At 46.1% G+C, this 19,757-nt stretch overlaps 1 protein-coding gene across 4 annotated transcripts in view; it reads right to left on the bottom strand.

Moving 5' to 3' along the window:
* Positions 1-19,757, bottom strand: part of FGFR3 (fibroblast growth factor receptor 3) — a 109,934-nt gene that overhangs the window by 27,721 nt on the left and 62,456 nt on the right. For all 4 annotated transcript variants that reach the window (XM_073574433.1, XM_073574434.1, XM_073574435.1 and 1 more), the window contains exon 5: positions 6,999-7,168. In XM_073574433.1, coding sequence (XP_073430534.1) covers positions 6,999-7,168 — 170 coding nt within the window. The remainder of the gene's footprint in view (positions 1-6,998; positions 7,169-19,757) is intronic.

Below are 19,757 nucleotides of genomic sequence, written 5' to 3'. Positions count from 1 at the left end.
TCTATGCCATTGAGAGGTTATGATGGTCAACGTAGAGAGCTTTATTGCAATGTAGTTTTTAACAGTCAACGTAGAGAAATCAATGCCAATGAGAAGTTATTATGGTCAAAGGAGAAAGCTCTTTGCCAATGTGGGTTATCAATCTCAACATAGAGAACTCTATGCCAATGAGCAGTTATTATGGTCAACATAGAGAAATCTATGACCATGAGGTGTTATAACGGTCAATGTGGTGAACTCTGCCAATGTAGGGTGTGATGGTCATCAAGTATGAAGCCGATCATAGATTTTTACACGTTCCTTGGGTTTAGTAAGGGCGGATTGCTGTTGTCAGGCAGTTATTAGACCTCTGGGGAGAAATTTCCTCATCCAGTGGATTTAGTACACTGCTACAATTGTAGCCTTGACATGTTATTTTTGGTTGTCCAAACCAATTGATGCACACCTATTTAGGGTGGTCAGACATGAGAGGTTGGTTATATGAAATATAGTCAGTTTTGGTTGGATCTTACAAGGAATTTGATAAAAAATGATTGACCATAGTTCTTAGGTAGCCAACCAACATTGATTGAACTAAAAAAAGAAAGAAAAACAAAGCCTTAGGCCAGCTTCAAGTCTGACACTCAAGTGGAGCAACCTCTCACATACGCCGTTGACCATGGATGACAGCGTTTTTAATATCTTTATAGTAAATTACCCCCCATATACCTGGATGGCTGGGTAAGAAAAAAAAAAAGTTTATTACATGTTGCGCCGGCTCTTCACGCTGAAAAAAAAAGTCGAAAGCAGAGATATCTCCAAGCCCTCACTAACCAGCACAGACATCACAAAACGTTAAATTTTTCCGTGAGTCAGTGTATAGATGGAATTCTCCAGAGTTTATTTTTTTACGACTCTCCATGGAGACAGTTTTCGGGACAATTCGGATCTCAGGCCGAGTAAATGTTACACACAGGAGTCCGGGAAGAGATAATCCACCACTTTTTTTTCTTCAGGGTCATTTAGTGTACATAGACTTACTAAAATAGAGATTCCAGGGAGGATTTAGAATATTAAAGCTCTTTTGAGAAATCTCCAATAAAAAGTCATATGAAATTCTTGTGTATGAGGTGATCACATGCTCGGGGAGGGGGCAGGGGGTTTGTTTTTTTTTTTTTATTTGGAAAGTTGAATTGTAATAGCAATATCATGATTAATTCATATTTAGGATGTCTTGACATCTTGATAGAAAGGAGGCAGAATTTTGCCTTCACCCTGCGCTGGGAAGAGATGATGGTTTTACCATTTTGCTTGGGGCATCAAGGTTACAGATTCTGGTTCCAAGGACTGTAAGGCCATTCACTGCCAACATTGGTATGAGAGGTCTCAAAAAGACCTTCAGAAATATCCATAGTCCATATGGGCAAATCAATCTTTAGGGCCCCGGAATTCCCTACATAAGTCCATCAATTTCTTTCATTCTGCATATTTTTGGGAACCCTTTGGACACCCGAGCCATTTGGTTTTGAAGTTAATGGGAATTCTATTGTATATATGCATCTTCATAATCCCATACTAAAATATTAAGAAAATCCATGGGGGAGTGGGAAAAGAATGTGCATTGGGACTTATGTGACATGAGAGGCACTCTGATGGGAACCGGGTTTGCCCTCTCTTACCCTTTAAAAAGGGACCTTTCATTGAAACCTTTCATCTCTGCATACTTTCCAGATTCTGACATCAGCATGTAATGTTTATACGATTATTATTTACCGATATGTCAAAATGAAAATTTCCATTGGCGGACATTATAGACATTTAGTATACAAGTACGCACTAGTCAAGAACATTCAAAGTCTTTTAACGATATCTGTTTGATGGAGACATCGTGTTTATGTGCGAAAGGACCAGGCTCCGGTGCTCAGATTTCACACTATTCACCCCAAAACAAAGATTTAATCAGGCAGGGGGGATTGTGTCTGGAGCCTGTCACCACGCACACGGCTAGTGAAGCAGTTTGACTGGCATCCTGAACATTCAGACTGCGGGTCAGAGGCTGCGTTCTCTCATGCTAAATGCACATGTGCCTATTACACGGAGTATCCAGCAGTTGGAGGAAAAGAAAAATACCCTCATGCTGTTTTCTATAGCACTTTTTGTGTCATAACATTGATGAACATTAATGATTACTTACAAATTCCTAAGCTAAACAATAAAGTTCTAAAAGGGTGGTTAGACGCCCCCTCTTTTATTCTAATAGTTTTTTCCTCTGGAAGGAGTACGGATTTCATACTATTTTTGCAATGAGAGGAGCTTCTTTCTGTGCTCATTGTCATCTTCTGCTGGGTAAGTCTACTCTTCCTAGCAGAAAGTATGACACATTAGCCAAAAACATTTTCTTTGGCTCCGAAACAAACAAACAAACAAAAAAAAAAAAAGGTGTTTTTTACCTTTTTATGCTAACCAAGTTGATTTCAGGTAAACCAAGTGGAATATGTAAACTAAAGAACGCAATAATCACATAAAAGTCAGACGAAATGGACGATTTTGACTAAAACAAAAGATTATCGCCTGCCTAAGCGAAACAAATCCCTGTTTGGGCGAAACCAAAGACAGATAGGACACTTCAGATTTTTTTGGCTGGTCAAAAAACAAAAAAAAACAATTGCCGCATCATTGGAAAAAAAATCATCGCGCATGCGGAGTTGTTTGGGAAGCTTTTGGAGAGGAAACTCTCCAAAGCTTAAAACTCCTTAACATTTTTAAGTTTCTACTTCGTTTCGCAGCCGAATACTCTTCAAATTGACTCCATGTGCACACAGCCCGACATGTGTCCATCGACATAAAATGTCTCATGTGTTATGGGGCCTTAACCCCCCCCCCTTCCTATGAAAAATAACCAACACAGATGCTTCTTATGACGAAAACAGATTGACTAATGTAGCCAGGATCAAATCCTTGCAAAACATTGGACAACACTTAACCTATTGTAAGACCCATCTCTGTTTTAAAGGGTTTGATTGGTCTAGAAAACTAATTTTCAATACTCTGATTTAGGACCTTGTCAATTTGCCGAAATGGTTCTGGAGGACTATGCAACACATACAGCCCATTGATTTGAATAGGTATCATGTTATACCTTTTTTCTCCCGCGGTGGTGCTACAGGATAACTGAAAACTTTGTCAGATGCCTCCAAGAAATTACAAGCAAATCGCCAATGATCAACGCCACAAGATCGGATTTAATAGAAATGGATCATCCAAAATAGACAAACTTTAAAAAAACAAACAAACACATTTTAATACTGGAGACACCTTTTAATGGGACACTCGTTAGTGTGATTGACAGATTTATCAGTCACTCACCATTTTTTTTTTAATTTGATAAGTTTAGCCATTTTAGTAATAAGTTTCAACTAGTGACTTTAATGCCGTGTCTGGTGCTTAGTGATCAGGACCAGGCAAGGCTGAACCTCATGCCCTCCTACTCTCCCTTTCACTCTCTGATGGTCTTTATCACAGGGGGGGCTTTGTTTCTACATTCCTTTTACTTTCAAGACTGCAAACAGAAAACATTTCTATAACCACTGTCACTTATTTCCCGGTGAGGGCACAGGTCACATGCCTGAGGTCAGAGCCCTCTGTGGCTGATCAACTTAAAAAGTAGCTGGATCAGAGGAGTCAAGAAGTAAAAAACGTACACGTTCAAAAAAATAAAAAAAAATTATATAATATATAAATAATAATAATAATAATAATAATAATATATATAGTTAAAAACATATTACACGACCCTGGTCACTCTGCCAAGTAAGCAGTCCGCGGCCAGCAGACCAGAACCGTGTGAGCCTCCTACTACCAGCCAATTACTTACAAAAATTATTTGTTAACTATTTATGGGTTTAAGAAGGTGCCAAACATTGAAATCACACATTTTTTATTTGTACTTTTTATTTTTTGTATTATTTCCTGCTCCTTTTGTTGCAATGCATTTTTTAGCTTCACATAACGTGTACGCAAGGGATTCCGTGGAGCCTACCGGCTCAGGATACAATGTAGCTACTTTCGTTATCACGTGTGTCATGCGGCCAGACTTTGACCTGAACATTCCAGGTTAGACAGTTTTCCCATCCACAGTCATCTAAATGAGGGAGCAAGGGAATGGATTTTTAGCACTGCACAAAGAGTATAGCATCTGGATAAAATGTGCACTTGATCTGATCACAATGCAATGCTAGAAAAAGGAAAAAAACAAAACAAAAAAAAAAAAGCATGCAAGTCAAAAACAAAAACTTACAAGAATAAGTTCAACCGATCGATGCCGGTGAGACTCGTATTTAGGAGACTGACGGTGCATTGGAATGCTACAATTGACCACTGGTATTGTGAAAAATCAAAATTTTATTTCTGATCCAGGTTGAAACAAAGTGCTTGCACCTATACCGATGCCCTCGGCGGCCCAAAGCTATTCTAAAACGAAACTGCTCAACAGTTACATGAAATGGCCAAAGAGTGCACAACAATATTTTATAACCACTCGGTCCGGTGAAATGCTCAAACAATATAACTACTTTTACAAATGGGCCACTGACCCCAAAATTTGACTACTAGAGCTTTTTTTATGGCATTAAGTAGTCCACTGCCTGGACAACTTTTTACAATAAGTAACTCCCTTGTAAAATAAAAATAACTGATACTCAACTCCTACACCGGGTCTCCCTGGGCTTGTGTGATATTGTTATGCCATATGAACCCTGCAGCCAATCAGCGTCTACTATTGGGTTGCTTCATGGCTGCCGATTGGTAGGCTACTTGAACCCAACAATGTCATACAAGCCCCAAAGGACATTGCTGAAACGGCACAGGAGGCGAGTAACTTATGTTTATTTTACAAGGGGGACAACTTATTTTACTATATATGGATGCAAAACCTGAATAATAAAGAAAGAAGACAGAAGAAGTGATGCCTTCAAAATGGGGTGCTGGAGAAGGATGTCATGAATACCATGGATGGCAAGAACAACGAAAAAAACAAATCAAGCCAGGCATGTTACTGGAAGGATCACCAAGCTGCGACTTGCCTACTTTGGACACATCATATGAAAAGAGCAATCAATGGAGAAGGAGATCATCATTATTATTATTATGCATTTATATAGCACCATTTATTCCATGGCGCTTTACATGTGAAAAGGGGAAATATAGACAAGTATAGTAAACATGTGTAAGACAAGGGACACACAAGTACATAAGGAGAGGGGACCCGGCCCGTGAGGGCTTACAGTCTACAGGGATGGGTGAGGATACAGTAGGAGAGGGTAGAGCAGGTTGTGCGGTGGTTCAGTAGACCGAGGATCATTGCAGGCTGTAGGTTTGTCGGAACAGGTGGGTCTTCAAGTTCTTTTTGAAGGTTTCCGTTGATGGTGAGAGTCTGATGTGTTGCGGCAGAGAGTTCCAGAGTATGGGGGAAGCACAGGAGAAGACTCGTATGCGGTTGTGGGAAGAGGAGATAATGGGGGAGTAGAGAAGGCGATCTTGAGATGATCGAAGGTTGCGTGCGGGTAGGTACCTAGAGACCATGTCACAGATGTATGGAGGAGACAGGTTGTAGATTGCTTTGTATGTCATAGTTAGGGTTTTGAACTGGAGCCTCTGGGCAATAGGATGCCAGTGAAGGGCCTAGCATAGGGGGGAGGCTGGGGAATAGCGGGGAGACAGGTGGATTAGTCAGGCAGCAGAGTGTAGGATGGACTGGAGCGGAGCCAGAGTGCTAGAGGGGAGGCCAGAGAGTAGGAGATTGCAGTAGTCGAGGCGGGAGATAAGAGCATGCACTAGTGTTTTTGTGGTTTCGTGGTTGAGGAATGAGCGGATGCGGGAAATATTTTTGAGTTTGAGGCGGCAGGAGGAGGCGAGGGCTTGGATATGTGGTTTGAAAGAGAGCGCAGAGTCGAGGATCACCCCAAGGCACCGAGCGTGCGGTACTGGGGAAAGTAAGCAGCCATTGACATTGATGGATAGGTCTGGTGGAGAGGTAGAGTGAGATGGGGGAAAGATGATGAATTCTGTTTTGTCCATGGTCAGAAGAATAAAAGAAACAACGAGAAGAGAAAGAACAGTAACTCGTTGGCTTTATACCATCAAAATAATGGTGGAGAAGACCCAAGTAGACCTATCTAGGCTTGCACAAGATCGATCTTCCTACAGATCGTTCATCCATCATGTCACCATGGCTCGGGATTGAGACAAAAACCATTAAAAGAAGACTTATTTTAATAAGCTGTTGTCCAGGTACTAGAAAACCCCTTTAATGAACGCCTTTCTCGCTCGTTTATTATTCGTCTATTGACCAAACTACCAATTGGGACATTGACTATAAACAAAATAAAGGTTGAGCGCACAACAAATAGCCAAACAGAGCAAAGTTGGTGGCCATAGGTTGGCAGATGATACACAACACACTGTTGGTCAACAACTTACAGGAGACATTGGAAAGATCAGGTACATCAGAGTAGTATCGTCAAGCATTTGCTGTCTACGTACTAAAACAGTCATTGTATCAAGCCAAAACCAGCACCCTAAATGACCAGCTTAGCTTCTGACAGAAGAGGAGTTGGATGCTACCCTAATTGACCTTCCATATATATTGTCCAAAAGGTGGAAGGACAACATGTGTAATGTAGAAATGGTCTGGTTTTGGTATAAAAAGGGAAAAATCTACTCGTAAACAGCATAAATTGTGGTATCTGAAGGAACTATCCAAAAATTGAGCTTGGGGAAGTTTGGAGACGTTTTTGCAGGCCCCATCTCTTTATTGGTTTTTGTACAGCGAATTACAAGGTCCCCCGTTATGTCATGAGAAAATTGAGAAAGCCACCTGGAAGAAGGCATCACTGTGATATCTGTATAAATATGATATTTGCATATTGCAAAATGATGAAATTATTCCTTATGCAAATTACAAAAATGAGAAGATTATGGTGCTTAGCAGCAATGAAGCAATCTGTGCAGACAAAATTTACCTTGATTCCTCCTATGCGATGTTCCCCTCTGAATTCTTTACCATTTTTTAGCCAGTAGATGGTGGGATGAGGTTTGCCAGCGGCAGCACATCGGAATCGGACAGTGCTAGCGGCTGGTACTGCGAAAAGCTTCTTTTCCATTTTTTCTGGCTGGGTCCAGTATGGAGGTTCTACATGGCAAAACAAACAGATTATTGCTATTTTAGAATATTATTTTTTTATTTTAGGTTTTTAAATAAAAAAAATTGGGGGAAAAAAAAGGGTCAAATGTGTCACCTACTTAGGGCATAGTCTTATATCTTACTTGGAACTAGGTATCTTGACTTCTGATGCAGAAAGCAGAAATGACCTGGCAATGGGAAGGGAACATGGGAAGGAAGAACAAGGTTGCGTTCTTCAGAAAAACAGCGCCAGAATGCATGCATCATTGGAATATACAGGGCTGTAATACCAGACACAACCCAAGGACCGGTGAGGCACTATAGCTGTAAGAAAGCAGCGAGTGGAGTAACTAGAGTCAGATGGCCTCCAGTGCAAAATTTTGACCGGCGCGCCCACATCCATGCAAGTCAGATGTATGGGCCTTCGTAGCATTCCAGATCCTATAAATGCCACGTGTTCACCCTCTATGTAATAATGTCCTCCGTCTTGGCACCTTCCTGTAATAATGTCCCCATCCTGTGTCCTTAAGCAGCCATGATATCTCTAATCCTTGAAAACGCTTTTAAAATGGGTTTGACCATATCCAGTCACAACATTGAATGGATAGCGCTCACTGTCACCTCTCTATTTAATCTCCACAAGTACGAGGACACCTGTAGCTGCCCCCATATGGAGTGGCAGTGGTCATGGCGTATGGTGAATATGCTTAAAGAAACTTCGTCAACAGGCAAGATGACAGAGTTGAGAAAAATAAAAAATAAAAGATTCTCCTGCCTTGGTTCAACATCCAGTCCTCCAAGGCAGCCTTCACTTCTACACTCCGGATCCCTGGCACCTCTTGCATATATTAGGTCCCATTACATCATGACGTCACAGGGTCTAGTAAGCGCAAGAGGTGCCCAGGATGCTGGAGACAGAAGTAGAGAAAGGCCTGATCTGGCTGCCATGGAGGACCGGACTGAACGCCGAACTAGGGCAGAACAAAATTTTTTGCTCGACTTCTACAACATACAATGATATTCTACAAGTATTAAAGCTGAATTATTGGCACAAGGGTGTCCACTAAAATGGCGATCCATGGAGACCATCACCTAAATCAGGGGTCCCCAACCTGTGTCTCATGGGCCCAAGAGATGTAGCTCACAGCTGTCGATTCTATGCACCAGGTCTAGCAAACAGCCATGAAGAGCAGATCTCCAGATGTTGATTTTTCTGGGGAGCCCACACAGAAGAGCAGACCTGGATGATGGGAAGGCTTTGGCTGTCTTTATATGAGGTATTGGGTGTTTCTACTGTGGGTGGAGGAGGCACAGAACGTGTCAGAGCTAAACGTCACTCTCATGGTAAGAGCTCATGCAGACGTCTATGCACAAACCACAATGCTTGGACTGACCTTAGCTCTCCCGACCTGAGTGTCAGCCACATAGACATATATGAAGCTGACATTCAGGTCAGGAGACAGCAGTGGTCATTCCATGAATTGTGGTCTATGCTTGGACCGATTTGCAAGGAAGTCTGCATGAGCCCTCAGAAAGGCTGAGGATAACGGATCTAAGCACAATAATGTCTAATGCTGCAATGTGTCACAGCAAAAAAAAAAAATTCCAAGTGAGTATCAAAAAAGAAAAAAATGCCAAAGCATTTGTGGAATGAAGCCGAGCATATGCAAATGGTACAAATATTGACCTTCCAAACATAATCTCACCCGCAGTATGTATGCACTTGGACTACAGCGGAGAAGTGACACAACACATTCAGATTATCATTCGTTTTTATTTACAGTGCAGCACTGACAAAGTCAACGCCTAAGGACAATATTGGCACAAGGCAGTTCAATTTTCAGATCGATAGCATGCAAGATGATAAATATTGGAGTTTCGCAAGAACAATACGTAATATTGATTTAAACCTAAGGCACAATCATCCAGGAACATCCAAGCATAGGGCCAGGAGAGGGGGCAGAAAATCCGGCTAAGGGTGTGTGCAGACGCTGCAGAATCCGCTGCGGATTAATCCGCACGGATTTTGCAAAAACCGCAGGTCAAAAAGACCTGCGGATTATCTGCGGTTTTGCCTGCGGTTTGGTCCTGCGGTTTCACCATCTCCACAATGGTGGAGATAGGAACCCGCTGCGGATTCCGCAGAAAGAATTGACATGTCACTTCTTTCTGCGGTTTCAAAACTGCAGCAAATCCACGCGGATTTTTCCGCAACGTCTACACAGCGTTTTTTTTTACCATTCATTTGAATGGTACTGTACACCGCAGCGGCCAAAACCGCTGCGGAAACGCAGCGGAATTCGCAGCGTGTGCACATACCCTTAGTGCATGCCGGTACTCAGAAGTCACACCTGAAATGGTAGACTAGGGCGTCCCAAGTCAACAAAAAGAGAAATGTTTCTTAGGGCCCATCCTGAGCTGTAAGTGATTGGCCAGGTAGGACTGGGTTAAATCATAGCACTGGACGTCTTGATTAGATATACCTGGCTAGACTTAATGGAAAACCAGGGACTTTGCCAGTCTGCTGGGTGAAGCAAAGTTAGAGTGTGCTGCTGGCGAGTGCTCAGCCAAAATGTGAGCAGTAGCTGGGAGGAAGTCAAGCCAGGGTCTCTCTCTGAATTGAGACCACATTGGTCAGTTAGAAGACCTGAGCAGTTTGTGTGTGGAAGCTGCAGCCTGCTTAGTGTAAACTATGCCCGGAGTTGAATATTTCTGTTTGGCACTGGAGCCTGCTGGAGCTCAGGCTGAAGGAGATACTGCAACTGGTGGGATTGTGCCTCTTCTGTGTATGAAGTTTGATCTGGGAGATCTGCAGCATCTGAGGAGTGGATGAACACTGAAGCTGGCTGGATACAGTGATCTGACCAGCTGCACAGCAGCAATTGCTATACTCTATTGAGAAGCAGGGCTGTGGAGTCGGAGTCATGGAGTCGGAGCCCGTTTTGGTGGAGTCAGAGTCAGAGTTGGTGTCATGGAAATTGAGGAGTCGGAGGTTTGGCTTACCGACTCCACAGCCCTGGTTTGAGGGAGTCGGAGTGGTGGAGTCGGAATTGGTGTCATGGAAATTGAGGAGTCGGAGTCAGAGGTTTGGCTTACCGACTCCAGAGTCTTGTTCAGAAGTCCAACTCATCTAGATTGCAGAGGTACCTGATGACTTTTGATAATGAGCAGTAAAGTATAGAATTAAAAATCACACTGTTCTTGGGGAGCATTTTTTTTTAATAAGAGATAAATTGAAAACTTGTTTATTTTACCCAATTTAGAAGAGGAGACAAACCCTTTAAATGGAAGACGAGATCTCAAAAACAAGTTATTTTGGTTATAATAAATCACATTGTTAGCGTGGGTGGTCAGGAGCGGGAGCTCCGAGAGTTGGCCCTCTGGACCGTGGCACCGAGGGACCCCGGGCGAGCTGCCAGGTGGAACCGACCCCTATACAGGGACCGTTAGGAGCAGGCCCAGGGGTTCGAGTACCACGGTAGCCGGTACCGAGAGGGGCGGCTCAGGATGGACCGGAGTAAGACTGAGACTGGAGTAGGACGGCAGGAGCACTGAAGACAGGACTGGAGTAGGACGGCAGGAACACAAGGCAGGACTGGAGTAGGACGGCAGGAACAGTGAAGGCAGGACTGGAGTAGGACGGCAGGAACAGTGAAGGCAGGACTGGAGTAGGACGGCAGGAACACAAGGCAGGACTGGAGTAGGACGGCAGGAACAGTGAAGGCAGGACTGGAGTAGGACGGCAGGAACACAAGGCAGGACTGGAGTAGGACGACAGGAACACGGGTAGCAGGACTGAGAAGCTGCTGTGAGGAGCAGCCGAGACAGGAACTGCAGGAGCAGAGTGTGCACGATGGAGCGAGGCCAGAGTGTCAGGAAACACAACGATCAGGCGCCTCCCTCAGGGGGAAGCGGCCTGATATGGCCCCGTCTGGTCAGCCATTGGTCCAAATGTGCTTCCGGGTCAGGGCACAGCCGGAGCATAAGAAGCAGGAAGGAGGCGCGGCCGCGGCCTATGGCGCATGCGCATAGCATGCAGGGAAGGCATCGGTCGCGGGTCTGTCTCAGGTGACCGCCGCGGCCGTCGGGTGGAGAGAGGCTGCGGCGTGGGAGCGGAGGGCGACTGCGGCGTGGGAGCGGAGGCCGGGTGAGTATGGCGGGGCGGTGTAACAGTACCCCCTCCCCTAAGCCGCCCCCCCCGGAGATTAACAAGAAACCTCTTGAGGATACGGGGAGCATTAATATTCTCCCGAGGCTCCCAGGATCTCTCCTCAGGACCAAAGCCCTTCCAATCAACGAGAAAGAAAGTCCTACCTCTAACCCTTTTCACAGCGAGGATGTCCTGCACTTCAAAAACGTTGTCGGCACCCACCGGCTGAGGACCAAGATCAAGCGAGGAATGGAAACGATTCAGCACCACAGGCTTCAGGAGAGAGACGTGAAAGGTGTTTGGGATCCGGAGCGAAGCAGGCAACCTCAATTTGTAGGCAACTTCGTTAATACGTCCCAGAATTTCAAACGGACCGATGTAGCGTGGACCCAACTTGTAGGAGGGCAGTTTTAGTCGGACGAATTTGGAGGAGAGCCAGACCTTGTCGCCAACACGATACGGAGGAGAATCCAACCTCTTTTTGTCTGCATAGTTCTTCATCTGATCAGCGGATCTCTTGAGTGATGTGTTGGTCTCAGCCCAAATCTTAGAAAATTCCGAGGACAAGGCATTGGCCGCGGGTACCTCAGAGGCAGGGGTTATCGGAAGAGGGACACCAGGATGTCTGCCAAAAACAATGAAAAACGGAGACTTGGCCGAAGACTCACCAGCATGGTTGTTATAAGCGAACTCTGCCCAGGGGAGTAAGCTGACCCAATCGTTCTGGTGGGCGTTAGAGAAGTGGCGTAAGTATCCCGTAAGCGTCTGGTTGGTACGCTCTACTTGTCCGTTGGACTGTGGATGGTAGGCCGAGAAGTCGAGGGAAACGTTCATAAGCTTACAAAGCGAACGCCAGAACTTGGAGGTAAACTGAACCCCTCGGTCAGACACAATGCGTCGAGGTAGTCCATGAAGCCTGAAGACTTGATGAATGAAGATCTCGGCCAGCTCCGGCGCTGAGGGAAGACCGGGCAGAGGGATGAAGTGAGCCATCTTGGAAAAACGATCCACCACCACCAGAATGACTGAGCAGCCCGCAGAGCAGGGTAGGTCGGTGATGAAATCCATGGCGATGTTCTCCCAAGGAACCGTAGGGACAGGCAACGGAAGCAACAAGCCAGACGGAGATCTCCGTGGTACCTTGTTCTTTGCACAGGATGGACAAGAAGCCACAAAATCGAGTACATCTTGGCGAAGTGAGGGCCACCAGTAGTGACGTTTGATAAGATCAAGGGTCTTCTTAGTTCCGGCATGGCCGGCCAGTTTGGAGGAGTGCCCCCATAGAAGAACCTTTTGCTTGAGATTCTCTGGCACAAGCGTCTTGCCAGGCGGAGGAGTAAGCCAGTTCACTGGAGCCACGGTGATGATCCTAGTGGGATCAATGATATGTGATGGTTCCTCCGTGGATTCGTGTGGTTGGAAGACCCTGGACAGGGCGTCGGCTTTGGAATTCTTGCTGCCGGGACGGAATCGGAGCTCGAAATCAAATCGGGCAAAAAATAAAGACCATCTGGCCTGGCGAGGGTTTAGTCTCTGGGCAGACTGGAGATAGGCCAGATTCTTGTGGTCCGAGAAGATGACAAAAGGATGGACAGCTCCTTCCAGGAGGTGGCGCCATTCCTCCAAGGCCAACTTGATGGCCAAAAGTTCCCGGTCACCGATCGAGTAGTTACACTCGGATGGAGAAAAGGCCTTCGAGAAGAAGCCACAAGGGTGCAGGCGACCGGAGGCGGTTCTCTGGGACAGCACCGCCCCGGCACCAGTCGAGGAAGCGTCCACCTCGAGTACAAAAGGTCGATCGCTCTCAGGGCGATGCAGGACCGGAGCCGTGGAGAAAGCCCGTTTTAGGGACAGAAAGGCCTCCTCTGCCTCAGGAGACCAATCCTTGGAAGTAGACCCTTTACGGGTAAGCACAGAAATGGGTCTTGTGATCGCGGAGAAGTGGGAGACAAATTGCCGGTAATAGTTGGCGAACCCGAGGAATCGTTGTATCGCCTTTAATCCGACAGGGCGAGGCCATTTGAGGATGGCAAACAACTTCTCGGGATCCATCCTTAGACCAGCGTCGGAGATAATGTATCCCAGAAATGGCAGAGAGGTCTGTTCGAAGAGACATTTCTCGATCTTTGCATACAGACGGTTCTCCCGAAGACGCTGAAGCACCAGGCGGACACTCTTTCTGTGGGACGAGAGGTCCGGCGAGAAGACGAGGATGTCGTCTAAGTACACGACCACACAGGAGTACAAGAGATCCTGGAAGATCTCGTTGACGAACTCTTGAAAGACTGCAGGAGCATTGCAAAGACCGAAGGGCATGACCAGGTACTCGTAATGGCCATCTCGAGTGTTGAAAGCGGTCTTCCACTCGTCACCTGCACGGATACGGACCAGATTGTAGGCTCCTCTGAGGTCCAGCTTGGTAAAGACCCGAGCCCCTCTGAGACGGTCAAACAGTTCCGGAATGAGTGGAAGAGGGTACCTGTTCTTGATGGTAATCTCATTCAAGCCCCTATAGTCAATGCATGGCCGTAGAGTCCCGTCCTTCTTTTTGACGAAGAAGAACCCGGCTCCCGCGGGCGAAGAGGATTTCCGTATAAAGCCTTTGGCGAGGTTCTCTTGGACGTACTCGGACATGGCGGTGGTCTCCACGGGAGACAGAGGGTAGATTCTGCCCCTTGGGGGGGTTGAACCAGAAACAAGTTCAATTGGGCAGTCAAACGGCCGGTGTGGAGGGAGGACCTCTGCTTCCTTCTTATCAAAAACATCGGCGTAGGAGCTGTAAGCTGGAGGAAGACCCGGGAGGTCTGGAGGTCACCGTGGAGCGGCCGCCAGGCGCACAGGAGTCAGACAGCGAGCTTGGCACGGGTGCCCCCAGCGGAGTATCTCCCCAGAAGACCAGTCGAGAACAGGCTGATGAGTCCTTAACCATGGAAGACCGAGTAGAATGGCGTGAGAGAGCTTAGGTAAAACGTAAAAGGCTATCTTCTCTCGATGTAAGGCTCCGATTTGCAATTCCACCTCTTCAGTGACCAAGGTGACGGTCACCTGTAGCGGTTTGCCATCCACGGTGGCAATCTGAATTGGGTTAGATAGAGTGACTACAGGAATTTGGTATTTGTCTACCTCTTCCGGCCGAATGAAGTTACCCGCTGAGCCCGAATCCACGTGGGCCACCTCGGAACCACGCCTCCCTCCTGAAACCAAAAGCACAGAAATCGTAAGGGGTTGAGAGGAATCATCATCATCACCTAGGAAGGCCTCTCTTACCTGACCTAGGTGGAGTCGTTTCCCTGTCTCTTAGGACAGGTGCGGATATAGTGTGACGAATGACCGCAATAGAGGCACAGACCTTGTGCCCGTCTCTCTCTCTGACGTAACTCGGCCAACCTGAGATGATCTATCTGCATGGCCTCACCCGAAGAGAGGGAAGAAGATCCGACTGAACGTGAGCTGGCCGACTGAGCGAAAGGAGGAACTGACCTGGAGGAGCGCCTGTCTCTCACTGACTCCCGAGCGCGCTCCAGGAAGCGCAGGTCAATGCGGGTAGCCAGCGAGATAAGGTCCTCTAAGGTGGACGGGGTATCTCGACCAGCGAGTTCATCCTTTATTTTACTAGAAAGACCGCGCCAGAATGCCCCCACCAAAGCTGCATTATTCCAGCCGAGCTCAGAGGAAATAGTGCGAAAGCGAATAGCGTACTGTCCGACCGTGAGAGAGCCCTGGTGTAAGTTAAAGAGTGACTCAGTGAGAGAGGCTAACCGGCCCGGCTCATCGAAAACCTTACGAAACGTATCCAGGAAAACCGGGAGACTCGAAACGACCGGGTCGTCACGTTCCCAGAGCGGGTTTACCCAAGAAAGGGCCTCTCCCTCCAGATGGGACATGATGAAGGCCACTTTGGCCCGGTCCGAGGGATATTGCTGCGGCAGCCATTCAAAGTGGAGACTACACTGATTTAAGAACCCCCTACAGAGCTTGGGATCCCCGGTGAAACGAGGCGGCTTGGCGAGGCGGGGCGTCGGATGAGCAGCAGATGCAGGGGGAGGAGTCGGCACTGCAGCGGCAGCCTGGAGGGCCGACAAGCGACTATCAAAGGAGGCCATGTAGGACAAAATGTGGGTTTGAGTATCTTGCTGCTGGCCCAGCTCCTGTTGGAGACTGGCCAGCAGAGTGGCATTTCCAGGATCGGCCACCTGTAAGACCGACAAACGGGTGTCCATCGACTTCATGATTGACATAATGCGCCCCTGATTCTCCCGTAGGAATAGCAACTCTTTCTGGGTAGCAGCCGTAGTACCGGCGGAGTCCATGGCCTGATCGTACTGTTAGCGTGGGTGGTCAGGAGCGGGAGCTCCGAGAGTGGACCCTCTGGACCGTGGCACCGAGGGACCCCGGGCGAGCTGCCAGGTGGAACCGACCCCTATACAGGGACCGTTAGGAGCAGGCCCAGGGGTTCGAGTACCACGGTAGCCGGTACCGAGAGGGGCGGCTCAGGATGGACCGGAGTAAGACTGAGACTGGAGTAGGACGGCAGGAGCACTGAAGACAGGACTGGAGTAGGACGGCAGGAACACAAGGCAGGACTGGAGTAGGACGGCAGGAACAGTGAAGGCAGGACTGGAGTAGGACGGCAGGAACACAAGGCAGGACTGGAGTAGGACGACAGGAACACGGGTAGCAGGACTGAGAAGCTGCTGTGAGGAGCAGCCGAGACAGGAACTGCAGGAGCAGAGTGTGCACGATGGAGCGAGGCCAGAGTGTCAGGAAACACAACGATCAGGCGCCTCCCTCAGGGGGAAGCGGCCTGATATGGCCCCGTCTGGTCAGCCATTGGTCCAAATGTGCTTCCGGGTCAGGGCACAGCCGGAGCATAAGAAGCAGGAAGGAGGCGCGGCCGCGGCCTATGGCGCATGCGCATAGCATGCAGGGAAGGCATCGGTCGCGGGTCTGTCTCAGGTGACCGCCGCGGCCGTCGGGTGGAGAGAGGCTGCGGCGTGGGAGCGGAGGGCGACTGCGGCGTGGGAGCGGAGGCCGGGTGAGTATGGCGGAGCGGTGTAACACACATCATTGTGTAAAATGAAACTTCGATCCACCATTTTCTGGATGAAAGGGTCTTCTTATATTTAGAAGTAATCCTCTATCTTTGCGATAGGGGGGAACTGATTGCTAGGGGTCCAACTACTGGGACCTCCACTAATCCTGAGAACCACGTCAATGGAGTGGTGGTTGATCATGCGCACTGCCGCTAGGGGGAACTGATCGCTAGGGGTCCAACTACTGGGACCTCCACTGATCCTGAGAACCACATCAATGGAGCGGTGGTTGATCATGTGCACTGCCGCACCATTAATACTTAATGGGATCTCTGCGCACGGCTGGTCTTCGGCGCTCCCGAAAGAATGAACGGAGCAGCAGTGCTCATGACTGACCACCTCTCCACAAACCGGGGGATCCTCAAAGCTCCATTTCTCAGGATCGGTGAAGGTACTTGTAGTCAGACCCAAAGTGATGGGGAAGTTATCTCTTATCCAACCGATAGACTTGAGAATACCCCTTTAGAGAATGCCGTCAGCAATGTAAAAAAGAAAAAAAAATCCCCCCCGACATTTCGTAGCTAAATAATTTGTTAACAGTTACCATGATCCCGATCTGTAATAACTTAATACCCGCTATAATACCAGCATGGTTCACGGGCAGGTAACAACAGATCTGACTATGGGTGTAGTTTAGTTGATAGCAACCGTTTCAATGAATAAGAACCGGGAAAAGTTAGTCCAAATCCTGTGCACAGTGAAGCTGGGCAACCTGCCATCTTCCTTATTGCTTTAGAAACCAAGAAGCAGATTGAGAACTCTATGGCAGAAGAGGCCCCGGAGAGCCCCAACTCAAACTGTACGGAAGTATTTTACCACCGTGACATCCAGATTATACACTCTGCAAGCTCTAGGGGGATGAGAAAACTTGTGCAATAATTCTTCTGGACAATGTGGTTCTTTTTACTAGGACGGCTCGACTACCAATAATTTTTTGCTATTGTTTCTATGTGCTCGATAAAATAGCGCCCTCATGTGGAGGGGTAATCAGAAATGGATTTGAAAAACAATTATCCACAGAAAAACTAATGAAAACTGTATATAGCCACTCAAAATTTCTGCAGACAATGTCGGAGGAGATAAGGATTGGGCAGTTTATTTATTTTACTTATTTATATAGCGCTGTCATATTCTGCAGCACTTTACAGACATTATCGGCACTGTCCCCATAGGGGGATACAGATTGCGAGCCCCAATCACTAGGTCATTGGAGTGTGGGAAGAAACTGAAAAAACCAAGAGGGAATCCACACAAACATGGGGAGAACATACAAAGTTCCTGCAGATGTTGTCCTTGGTGGGATTTGAACCCAGGACACCAGAGGTACAATACAACAATGCTAACCACTGAGCCATCATCCTGCCCACTGCATAGTGCTAACCACTGAGTTAATGTGCTGCCCCTGCTAAGCTGAAACACCACAGAATAGCTGTAGATTGTGTCTATCAAGAAGCTATACACACAGAATTAAAGTGATGTAGACCAATAAGGTGTAGGAGCAGCAACAATCGATGATGCCACCAGTTTCTACCTAATGCACACGGTGGCTCAGTGGTTAGCACTGTTGCTTTGCTGCGCTGGTGTCCCGGTTTCAAATTCCACCAAGGACAACATCTGCAAGGAGTTTGTATGTTCACCCCTTGTTCGCGTGGGTTTCCTCCCGGTTCTCCGGTTTCCTCCCACATTCCAAAGACATACTGATGGGGCTCACAATCTAGATTCCCTATCGGGGACAGTGATGACGGTATTTGTAATGTGCTGTGGAATATCATGTGGCTATACAAGTGAATCAAACAATTTAAAAAACATTTATTTATAATTTAACAGTTCTGTTTGTGTCTCTTTTTCTGCCTATGAAGTGGACGTGGAACCTTGATGGGGTAATTGGGTATAATGAGGCAAACTGAGCACAAGTTCTGCAACACCTCCATTTGGGTTCCGTTCCAATCATATTTTCTGGGCTTCAGAAAAGTCCCGGAAAAGGAAAACAAAATAGGTAAATGTGTAGTATGAAAGTCTAATTTTCTAAAGGCACAAGAGTTCTAGTACTCTTCCTCTCTGAAGAGGCAATTTGCTTATTTAATTTCCCAGACTAGCCATAAGTCTCCTCACTCTGACATGCTAGGCCTGGCTTGTCACTCTCCACAAGGAGAAACATTACCCCTTAGATGCCAGTATTAAGCATCTCACCCAGACAAATCAGATCTCACACTTTACACTGATGAAAGGCAACACCCCGAAACACAGTGGTCAGCAACCTGAGATTCTGGTTTGGCGTTTACCCTAAGCCATGTGGCAAGGCTTGCTAAAGGCTCAATAGTGTTTTTTTTAGGATTGTTACCTCCAATAAGTGGCGCTAGAGTTCAAGTCGTCTTCCTCACTGAAGAGGCAATTTGCATATCTATAAGTGCTTTCCCACACTTCTTTTGGGGGTCTTTTGTTTGGTGCAAAAAATAAAGCCAATCATTTCATGTACAATTTTTCTTTGAGTTTTTTCCTCCTCTCCTATACATTAAAAGTTAAAATACAGAAAAGCACTTAAATAATGACATAAATGGATGGGGCATTCTAAAAGCACAAAAAAAAAAAAAAAAAAATGCACACACTCATTAAAAAGGTTTGTAATTCGCTATTGACTACCAGCTAACATCTGGCTGCAGTGTCTTCTGTTGCATAAAAATGTTCCAGAAAAACATTGCAAAAGTTCAATATTATTCTCCTGGGATCTGATATATAATATATATATATATATATATATATATATATATATATATATATATATATATATATATATATATATATATATATTAGAAAGTTAAAAAAAAAGAACATTTTCATTTAAATATATTTAAAAAAGGAACAAAAATATTTAGACAAATACAAGAAAATATATATATATATATATATATATATATATATATATATATATATATATATATATATATAAAAGTGTGTTAATTATAAAACTTACAAAATATATATGGTATATATAAAAATAAAAAGTAACATTTATTATTTAAAAAAAAACAAACAAAAAAACAAACTGAAGTAGCAGAAATGATCAGCAGTTTTCTGGCCACCTTAAAGCTTACATCTATCTGAAAATAAACCCCTAATAATGCCAATGGTAATAAGCAGATGCTTTGGCAGAACAGCTCATTTTTTTCCCCCCAGCGATCCAGACAGGCAGCGACAGGCCAAAAGTGGGTCCCTGCTGAACCATTGCTAACTTTTTACAATTTGACTGCTACATTTAGAAAGTAATTGTCTGTCAACGCCAAGGAACGCTGCCAACTCTGTCCACGTGAGACAAACACGGCTCCGCAGAATGACAGTAATGGTTTTCTTTGTACTT

The sequence above is a fragment of the Dendrobates tinctorius genome, unplaced genomic scaffold, assembly GCF_039654945.1.
Source record: "Dendrobates tinctorius isolate UK_male_01 unplaced genomic scaffold, ASM3965494v1 ptg000039l, whole genome shotgun sequence".
NCBI lineage: Eukaryota > Metazoa > Chordata > Amphibia > Anura > Dendrobatidae > Dendrobates > Dendrobates tinctorius.
This window is presented reverse-complemented; position numbering and strand designations above follow the sequence as displayed.